General features: G+C 46.4%; 1 protein-coding gene across 1 annotated transcript; it reads left to right on the top strand.

Moving 5' to 3' along the window:
- The first annotated feature begins 4889 nt into the window (after window positions 1-4889).
- LOC117078128 (polyadenylate-binding protein 1-like 2) lies at window positions 4890-6265 on the top strand. The gene has a single exon (XM_033201620.1). The coding sequence runs from the start codon at window positions 5474-5476 to the stop codon at window positions 6074-6076; it is 603 nt and encodes a 200-aa protein (XP_033057511.1). The 5' UTR covers window positions 4890-5473; the 3' UTR covers window positions 6077-6265.
- The last annotated feature ends 4532 nt before the right edge of the window (window positions 6266-10797 follow it).

Raw genomic sequence — 10797 nt, forward strand, 5'->3', positions numbered from 1 at the left:
CCATATGAATGTTTCTGTGATAAACACAATTGTACGTATTTCATCATGTCCTGGGGTTATTTCTCCAGGACTGACTACCATTCCATCCCTGCCCCATATACAAATCTGTCTCCGTCAACTCTTCACTTTATAAGGACCCAAAGGACCATTTGCTAAATTTGTTGTATTGACTCAGGACAACTTAGTAATCATTGTTGTCATTTACTAAACAACAGGGGCATATCCAAACGCTTTCCAATTCTCCCTAAACAACAGCCTAAGGCTGACGGTTTTTGTTGGCCTGTATCCCATAATTATTTTTATTTAGAGGAATTTGGTAGTGGTGGGGTTGGGGTGGGAGGTGGCGTGTGGACGGTGCGAATTGACAGAAACAATTTCCCTACCCCAAAATACAGGTATGTTTTCATTCTCTATGCCCCTAAACACCCTCCCTGCAGCTATGCAACGAGCAATTCACGGGAAGAGGCTTCCTTACATAGACCCCTGTTTTTGGTGTTTTGATTTACTTTTGTGTGTAGAGTTGATCTGTCCCTCTTCTCATTGGTGTCCTCCCCCCCAGCCACCCCCAGTCCTCTTCCTTCTTCCTTCTTTTCTTCTCTTCTCCTCTGCTCTCTGAACTGCATCCCCACTCATTCTGATTTCTCCCTCCTGAAAGGAAAAGGGAGATGGGCCACATGAAATAGCAGAGCAGTGCCTACCCCACTCTTTGAAGTTCTCTGCATCTGAAACTCTCTCTCTTTTGAAAGCTCCACTGAGAAATTATCAGCAGGCGAAGTCCAAACCCAAGCACACAAAGTTGTTGTTGTCCCATTTTAAACCAACTCCCATGCAGGTACAGCTAGGAGCATTGAGAGCAGAGTCTCAGTGAGGACATTGAGGCTGGTGATGAAAAGCCTTGGCGAGAAGTTTGGACACGTTTGGACATGCAAGGCCTTAGAGAGGAGTCCTGTTCACTGTCCAGTCCTTCTGAATCTCCTCTGCTGGCTTGTGTTCCCCACCCAACTTCTAAATGTCAGAGTATCTCAGGGAGTAGCCCTGTACCTTCTTCTCCTGGCTATACTCTCTCTGGGTGATCCTACTCACTTTTGTGACTTTAAACCCTGACTGTGTCCTGTTGTCTCAACATTTCTGTTTCTCCAGCCTCTATGGATGACAAGCAGACTTCAGTAACTAAACCTGTGCAAATAGGAGTTCTTGACACACATACCCATCTGTCTTTCTCCCTTTTCCAAATCTACCATGCCCACTCTCTGTCTTTCCTACGACCGTACATAGACCTCTGATGAGGATGTGCAAGAAAACACTCTTGTAGTAATCGTTCATTTCTTAAGTTTGTTCCCTGATTGCCTCTAATCCACTCGCAAGTGCTGTCTCTTCCACTTCCAAAATATCATGTGAATCCATGCACTAGTCTCCACATTGAGGCTTCCAGTCTGGGCCAAGCCCCTGCTGTCTCTGGACTGGACTACTGCAAGAGCCTCCTAACTGGTCTCCCTGCTTTCCTTTGTGCCCTGCCCACTTGTGATATTGCCCACACAGAAGGGCTAGAGAGAAACCACTCAATAAGCATTAGATTATGCTACTACCTGCTTCAATCCTTTCTCTGGCTCTCCTGAGCCCTCTGAAGAAGAACCAGACTCTTCATCATGGCACCACCCCCACTGCACCTTCCTCCCTTTCTTTCCTCTATCCCCTCTCACACTGGGCTCCATGCAACATTGGCACCCTTTCTGCCCCCCCCCCCCCCCCCAGCACCCTCTCTTTTCTGCCACAGGGCCAGGGGAATTGCTGTTCCCTCTGCTGGGCAGGTTTCCCCCTTGGTTCCTTGAAAGACTGGCGGCTTATCATTGTCCTCAGAAAGGCCTTCCCTGAGCTTCGTGTCTCCCATTTTGCCACTTTTCTGGGGTTCTAGGCAATATGTACCAACTCACCTTGTTTATATGCCCGAGAGCATTCACAGCAACCTTTAACTGTTTTCATATTCCCTCATCTGTCCATTGTCTGTCTCCCCACTGGAAAATAAGCTCCCTGAGTGCAGGGACGGTCTGGCTGGCAGAATACTCGGTACATAGAAGATCCTCCAGGAAAATCTGGTGAAACACTGAATAAATAAAATCAGCAGCACTTCCTCCCACAGGAAAGGAAACTTCCCCTCCCTCTGTTGAGGCTCCACAGGGTTCTTTATTTTTGCCCCTGTCACAGTGTGTAGTGGTCAGAACACATTCCATTTGCAGGTGGCAGAAACTGACCACAAAGTAACTTTAAAAATAAAAAACAAAAAGGAGGTGGAAACTCGACTCCATGGAGGCCCCTGAGAAAGGACTTGGGGAGCAGTCCCAGCTGTGTCCTTGTCACTTTGGTAACCCTGTTCCTGTTGCTAGAGCTTCGGGATGGTAGGAATTGTTTTCAGGTTTGGGGATTTGCTAGCCATAGCATGACTTCCCTGAACTTCCTTCTCCTGCTGTTTCACTGATTTCTGTTGGCTCTGTGTACTGGAAGCCAAGGCCAGAGAAGGAGATCTTGTTGAGTCCTGGTCCTCGACTTGGTCTTCCTTGTCATTTCTGTTTCCTAACAATGGGCCGAGAAGCTCTTCTCATCCTCGCCACATCCCCTACCCCTCTGCGAGCATGGCTTCCCCCTTGGCCTCTGCCTTCTCAGGTCCCTCCTGGACACCAACCTGGAAATGGTGAGGCACAGCTTCATCTGTTCCCTGCCTGCAAGCAACGTAGACCCCCAGGAGATGGCTCTTAACCGCAGTGACAGTGATCACCTTCGTCAGGCATGCGCTGTACAGCAGGCTTTTCCTAGGTCTCTGTCCCTTGCCTTTGCTGGCTCTAGCCCTGCCTACAGGCAGAGAGCTGGACTTTGCAAGCTGGAGAGGTACATGTCTGTGTATCTGCTTCTCAGCTACCTTGGGATGCTTTCCAGCCAGTGATGAAGAGTTCTCACTGCCTCTCACCCCACAGTGACTCAGTCACTTCCTCAGGTTCACGGTTGTTCTATCATGTATGACTGCCAAGATCCAGCCATCACTGCAACCACAGAAAACAGCTTTACTTACCTAAAGAAGGCAGAGGAGGAGAGGATGAGAGAATATATGCCAGGCAGGTGAAATTCCATGGCCAACATAGTCCAATCACATAGCACTTATAGTCCTCTGCTGACACTTCTGTTTTCTGTGGGGGCAGGCTGAGCTTTAGCAGAGTGCAGGCATCCTGAGGGAAGGCACTATGGTTTTCTCTTTTTAAATATCTGGCCCCACTGGCTCACGGTAAATGTGAGACCCCTATTTATGGAATGAAAAGGGACAGAGGGAAGGATTGTTCAGACTCTTTTTGAATTGGTCACATCTGAGTTTCTTCCTTGTGTTCTGTCAGCCCTGTCTTGGTTTTGTACGTGTGCGTACGTGTAAATGTGCACTTATACATGCACATTGATGTTTAATTTGTACTCATTCTAAAGTTCTGATCATACTGCTTCCCTCCTTGAACATGCTGAGTGGTCCCTGTGACCTCGGGTATACAGTCGAAGCACCTTAGCTTGACTCTCAGGGTCCCACACCTTCCAGCCCTGTCTGCTACCATGTACTCTTGGAGACCATGAGCTCTGGCCCTGCCAGATTATTAGGCATGGCCAGAAGCGACCAAGCATGTGCTCTCATGACAAAGGGCCGTGGGCACTGACTGATCCCTCTGCCAGGAATGCCTTCCTTCCTGCCTTGACATGGTGGACTGCTCCTCATATTTCAGAGCCCACCTCGGGGGTTCTGTCTTTGGTGCAGCCTCACTTAATTGCTACCAAGAAGAGTTAGTGGCTGGTTCTCCTTTCTGGAGGAAGTGGGACTGTAGCTTCTGTTACACTCAGCTCTCATGGTGGCTCCCTTGTCTATACGCCCAGCATCTGGCTCTGTGTGGCCTCTCTGCTCTCACCACACACACACTGCTCACCTCTTCTCACCCTGCTCCACACCTCCAACACATCGACACTTCCTGCTCACTTAACACATTGCGGGCCCCTTAGCCCCCAGTACCAAGTACCTGATAAGCTTTCCATAAATATTAGCTGGTGATCTGGGACCAGGCACTTCATTCTAGAGAGAGAGCTCAGGTTTTGTTTTGGTTTATCTTTTGAACCTGAATATGTACTTCTTGGTCCAGGTTGGGAACCTCAGCGCCTTGAGAGCAGAGCCAAGAATAAACAAGTGCCTGGCTCTGGACCAGACCCTGTTCCCAGCCTGGGTTTGGCTTTCCTCACCTTATCATTGAGGACAGTACTAGAGATAGGCTGCTCTTGATCCCCCCACTTCCAGACTGCATGTACTGAGGCCTTGAGTGTATCCTCAAGGCCACCCCACCCTCTCCTGCAAGGTACTTGATTTAATCATTTAAACGTTCCATTATGTGGAGAGAGGGGATAAAAATAACGCTCCCTTCCGAATCGAACCCTTATCCCTTCGGTCTACAGCGCAGCCCTTTCCCTGGCGCCCTTTTCATAAATATCCAGGCTACCCGAGTGGCTGAGCACTCCCGCTCCCGCTCCCGCCCCCGCCCCCGCTCCCGCTCCTGCTGGCGTCCTCTCCCACCGCCTGCGGCCCCGCGGCCCCGCAGCCCCGCAGCCCCGCGGCCCCGCGGCCCCGCGGCCCCGCAGCCCCGCAGCCCCGCAGCAGCCACAGGGGGAACCAAAGAGACAGAAGCCTTCCCAGCTGCCCGGACCACAGACGCCAACACCCCCCGCCCCCCACCACACGCCGCCCGCCCGCCCGCGCTCCGCACCCTGCGCGCTAGCCCACGACCGAGCGGCGGCGGCAACAGCAGCTGACTGCAGGCTGCTGGGACTCGCACCGGCGCGCTCCTGGCAACACCTGCCATCCCAGGTGACTTGAACTCGCCGGTTCGGATCCCCTGCGCCAGCTCCCGCTTGCGCATCGGGTCTGGGTTCCGGCACCCACCGGCCCTCCTGCCCTCCCCCGCCTCTCCGTCCCCCAGCTCGCGGGAAGGGAGGTCGCGGCAGCGGCCCGGCGGCAGCGGCGACCGTGGCGACAGCAGCGACAGTGGCGGCGGCGGTGGCGGCAGCGGCTGCGGCGGCGGCGGAGGCGGCGGAGGCTGCGGCGGCGACCGTGGCGGAGGCCGTGGCGGAGGCCTCCGTGGCGGAGGCGGAAGCAGATGTGGAGGCTGAGGTGGAGGCCGAGGCCTCAATAGAGGAGGCAGCATCCGAGGCCACCCCGGGGGAGGCGGTGGCCGCCCGGGCGGCAACGGCGGTGGCGGAGGGCAGCAGCGCGGCCGACGCCGCCGTCGCAGCGGAGGCTGCGGGGACCCCCTTGGGGGAGGGGGATGCGGATGCGGATGCGGATGCGGATGCGGATGCGGATGCGAATGGGGGGGTGGCGGCCGCGGTGGCGTCTGCGGCGGCCGCCGCGGATGCAGATGCGGATGCTGAGACCCGCGGGGGCTGTGAGGGGAACCCAGATTTTCCGATGGCCTCCCTGTACGTGGGCGACCTGCACCCTGAGGTGACCGAGGCAATGCTGTACGAGAAATTCAGTCCAGCTGGGCCCATCCTCTCCATCCGTATCTGCAGGGACAAGATCACCCGCCGCTCATTGGGCTACGCATATGTCAACTACCAGCAACCGGTGGACGCCAAGCGGGCCCTGGAGACCCTGAACTTTGATGTCATAAAGGGCAGGCCAGTGCGCATCATGTGGTCCCAGAGGGACCCGTCGCTCCGCAAGAGCGGGGTGGGCAACGTCTTCATCAAGAACCTGGGCAAGACCATCGACAACAAGGCGCTGTACAACATCTTCTCGGCGTTCGGCAACATCCTTTCCTGCAAAGTGGCCTGTGACGAAAAGGGGCCCAAGGGCTACGGGTTCGTGCACTTCCAAAAGCAGGAATCCGCGGAGCGGGCCATCGACGTGATGAATGGCATGTTCCTGAACTACCGCAAAATTTTCGTCGGGAGATTCAAGTCGCATAAAGAACGAGAGGCCGAAAGGGGAGCCTGGGCCAGGCAGTCCACTAGTGCTGACGTCAAGGATTTCGAGGAAGACACCGACGAGGAGGCCACCTTGCGATGAAGACATCCCAGGAGCTAGCCAGCCAGCAGAGCCAAACCTTGGCTCACACCCGGTTTACAACCCCCCACCCCCAGCCCTCCCCCGCCAACCCACCAGCAGTGTGTTTATTGTATTGGGAGTGCAGGTCTCTCTCTCTCTCTCTCTCTCTCTCTCTCTCTCTCTCTCTCTCTCTCTCTCTCCCTCCCTCCCTCCCCCCCCTCTCCCCCTCTCTCTCCCCCCTTCCTATTTTCTCTCTCCACCTCTCCTCTCCACCCCTTCCTCTCCCCCGCCCACCCCTACCAAGGGCGTTGTGAATAATCTTACTAATCTGTGCCATTTGTAGGTAAAGGCTGCCTCTTCTCCCTGTGGTTTGGTTTAAAAAGCATTTTCATTCTCTGTTTACTGCACAGGTGATACAATTTCATGGTAGAAACATCAGAAAGGAGAAGGATGTTAGATAAGGGAAGAAGCAAGAGAGTAATTGCTCCCCTGGTCCTACTCCCCAGAGAGAACCACTTTTACCTTTTTGGTGTGCTGCTTTTCCAGGCTCTCTTCTCTCCCTCTCTCTCCTTCGCTCACCCCCACCCCGCCTTCCCTTTTAACACACTGTTATAGAATGGTTCATGTATGTGGTGTTTCTTAACCTGCTTTTTCAGCAACTAAAACCAAACAAAAATCAACCCATTGAACTTCTTTCCATGTTATCAACAGGCTTATGAAACGTCATCTTCAGTGCCTGCAGCGTGCTCCAGTGTATCCGTGGACCTTAACGTTTCTGTAATCATTCCCACATTGTTGGACATTCAGGTGGTGCCTAGTTCTTTCCCTGTGTTTAAGACCAACATTGCGTGCTCTGTGCTTTGATGAGTGAATCCTTCCTTGTCAAGCCAAATCTTTGCTAGCATCCCGGTGGGGTGGTCTCCTTAACTGTGGACTTGCAAGATCCACATAGAGACATTTTAAAGACTTTTCCTGTGTGTTGCCAAAAGGCCCCCTTCATAAGCATTGTACCGATTTGCACTCGTGCCGGCCGGCGCAGCTAGTAAAGAGTATGCCCGTTTCCCCTGCATAGTCTCCTGGTCACCGTAATTGATGGTATGTGTGTGTGCATGTGTGCGTGTGTGCCTGTGTGTGCGTGTGTGCATGTGTGTGTGTGTGTCTTGGCCAGCTTGGCGGGCGCAAAGGGTATTTCGCTGTCCTCGATGGTTTTGCTGGAATCAAGCACTGCTTATGACCCCATGCCCTGTGCCCAATTGCTGTCCTTTTCCCTGTTGTCAGAAAAGTAATTCAACATCATTGCAGGAAAAAAAAAATAATAATCACAAAGCAGACAAGTCACCAGAAGAAAATTAAAGTCACCAGTAATCATTTCTGATGATTACACACACATTCCAGAAACATTTTCGTACACACCTCTCTGAGATTTTCAAGGACTACCTGAAACATTTTTGTCCGTAGGTCTAGTTTTTTTCTTATGCATATATCATATATGTATATTATGGTGTACAGATCGTTTTTATATCTGCTTTTCACACGTAAATGTGTGTGTATATTTATACACACGCATACTCTTGAACTTCATTTCATGTCATTAAAGATGCTTTTAAAATATTTTCTCTGGCTCTTAATATTCTATTGAATTCATGACTAGGTAGAAGGTTAGATATATATGTGTACATATGTATCTATGTCTGTATCTCTGTGTGTTTGTGTGTCTTATGTATGTTTTATTTTAACTATTTTCTCGTTGTTGAGCATCTAGGTTGTTTCTGTTTTTCCTTTATGTAATCTAAAGCTGCCGTGAAGTTCCTAGTGCACAAAGCATGCTGACCTTCAAGATTATTTCCTGATGAGTCATTGCTAAAAGTAGAATTCATGTGTCAAAGTATATGGGCAGTTTGAATGTTTTCTGGAGAGGAGGAAGAATGTGTTATTCAATGGCCATCTGTAATTATAGTACAAGTTCATCTTCATGAGGTGCATCAGTGTTGTTACAGGACCCAGATACCTGGATGATTTTCTGCACTTGCTATTACATTTGTTTCTGCAATTCACCAGTATTTTCTCAGGGACATAGGAACTTTTTTGTTTTTATTTATGTTATACATTTATTTTTATACAAATTGTACAAAATTATAATAGAAAATACTTTTTTAAATTGCTAATGTAAGAAAAGAAAGTTGAAATCCTAATACCCCTCCTAATACCACTACTTGACAAAATAAATTTTCAATAATAGGTATCTACCTATCTTTATATTTATAACACAATATGCATTGTTTCGTTAGAGGGTGTTTCACTATTACAATTATCTGGGATCATCTCTGTAAATCATTAAATATTGTCCTGCAATTCTGTTGTTACATATATTCTGTCATTGGGATAAGCTATGATTTCTGCAACCAAGTATCCTTTGGGGCTATGCTTAAAAAGATTCCGATTTTTTCCCCTTGTAAGATCAATTCTATGATGAACAACTTTTTACCTGAATGTCTAGGTATATTTTACTGTTTTTTATTCCTTACTAGTGGAATTACAGAGAAATAGACATGAACATGTTAAATATTTTTCTTGGTCTTTGTATCCACTAGTTTATATCCACTACAGTGGTGGATATAACATATAGAAAAGTGCATATATCACATCCCATCTTCTTAAACTGATCAAAGTATTTTTTAAGTTTTGTTAAGCTAAAAAAGCTTACCAATTTTCTATTATTTCATTTTACAAACATTTTTAAAGACAGAGATCTAGTACATTAAAATATAGATCAAAACCACTTTAGATTTTTTTAATACAGGCTGCTACTATCCATCCATAAGCATTTAAAACCAATTGTAGAATTATACTGAGCATATTTTGCCATTATTTGTTTTTCAGTATCTTGCAACATCTAAAACATCCATGGCTATTCAGTTTTCTCCTGAAACAATCATTGTGTAAGACTGAAATTTTATTTGGGAGTTTACCTATTAAGGATATTAAAGTAGTTATTAAGATTTCCCCCATTAAACCCAAGGTATGATGAACATTTTGCAGTTGAATTGCCTCCCTCTCCTAGGGCAAAGCATTTGATATTCCTTTGCTTTGCACGGGGTGTAAATGAACAATTAAAAAATTAAGACAAGCATCAGAAATAATGATTTTAAGAGAACAAAAAGGAGCACCTTTTAAAAACCACTTAGAAATAAAACAGTTTTACAAACTCTATAAAGTGAGTAAAACAGAGCTCCTGCCTCGGTGGAAGAAACAAGCTAATTTATGATGTTTAATACTTTGATGCAGACCATTCAGTTCAAAGCAACTTTGACAATTTGGCAAAGCTGAAAAACAAAGAAACCCTTGTTTTAGGGTTTATTCTTGTAATAGCAATAAGGATTGCTATTTTTCTTAATATAAGTTATATGTTAAAATACATCTGTTACTTTATTTGTTTAGCCCATCACAGAAGGGGTTCGGAAATAACCCCCTATGCACCAAAGCTAACAGCTACTGGTATGACACAAGGTCCATGTTCAGTACACAAAGAGATCTGTCCTTAGCTTTAATCCAATCAGAACAAAATTATTCTTATTATTACTGGGAAAATAAGCTAAGAGTAACGCAAGAGAGAGAGAGGCAAATCAGTTTGTCAATTTCTACAAAGAAGACAGCTGGAATTCTGATGAGGAGTGTGTGAAATATATAGATCGATTTGTATACTATTATCACATTAAAAATACTGTTTCCCAATTTATGAACATGGAATGTTTTTTGTATAGAACATTTTTCTTTCAACAACGATTTGTAGTTTTCAGAGTAGCAGTTCGCAATTACTGGGTTCAATTTTTTAAGTATTTAACTCTTTTGATGCTATTGTAAAAAGAATTGATTTCTTAATTTCAGTTTTGGTTTGCTCATTGCTACTGTATAGAAACATAATAGATTTCTGTATATTGACCTTGTGTCCTGCAACATTGCTGAAGTCATTTATTAGTTCTAATATATATTTGGTGAATTTTCTATATAAAATCATGTTATTACAAAGCTATAGTAATCAAAACAGTTTGATAGTGGCATAGAAACAGACACATAGACCAGTGGAACAGAATAGACAGCTCAGGAAAAAAATCCTAGGCATATACGGTCAACTAATCTTCAATAAAGGCACAAAAGATACACAACAGAAAAAGGATAGCCTCTCCAATAAATGGTGTTGGGAAAACTGGATATCTGAATGCAAAAAAAAAAAAAAAAAAACTTGGATGCTTATGTTACACCATACAGAAAAATCAGCTCAAAATAGATTAAAGGCCTAAACATAAGACATGAATCCATAAAACTCTCAGAAGAAAATATAGAGGGAAAGTTGCTTTGGTCTTCGTAATGATTTCACAAACATGACACCTAAAGCACAGACAATAAAAGCAAAAATAAACAAGTGGGAATACTTCACATTAATAATTTTTAAGCAGCATAAATTCAAAGAATGAAAAGGCAACCTAAGGAATGAAAAAAAATTGGAAAACATATATCCAATAAGGGGTTAAAATCCAAAATACATAAAGAACTCACAAATTCAATGGCATAAAAAAAAAAACAAAACAAAACAACCTGAATTAAAAATTGGCAAAAGACCTAAATGGACATTTTTCCAAGGAAGATTTATAAATCACCAACAAGTACATGTAAAGGTGCTCAACATCACTAATCATCAGCATCAGGGAGATGCAAGTCAAATTCACAATGAGATGACACCTCAC

This window comes from Trachypithecus francoisi, unplaced genomic scaffold (assembly GCF_009764315.1).
Source record: "Trachypithecus francoisi isolate TF-2019V2 unplaced genomic scaffold, Tfra_2.0 Lachesis_group6, whole genome shotgun sequence".
In the NCBI taxonomy this organism is placed as follows: domain Eukaryota; kingdom Metazoa; phylum Chordata; class Mammalia; order Primates; family Cercopithecidae; genus Trachypithecus; species Trachypithecus francoisi.

Excerpts from the sequence above, each read along its gene's own strand:
- LOC117078128 (XM_033201620.1), top strand. The coding sequence starts at position 5,474 with ATGGCCTCCCTGTACGTGGGCGACCTGCACCCTGAGGTGACCGAGGCA.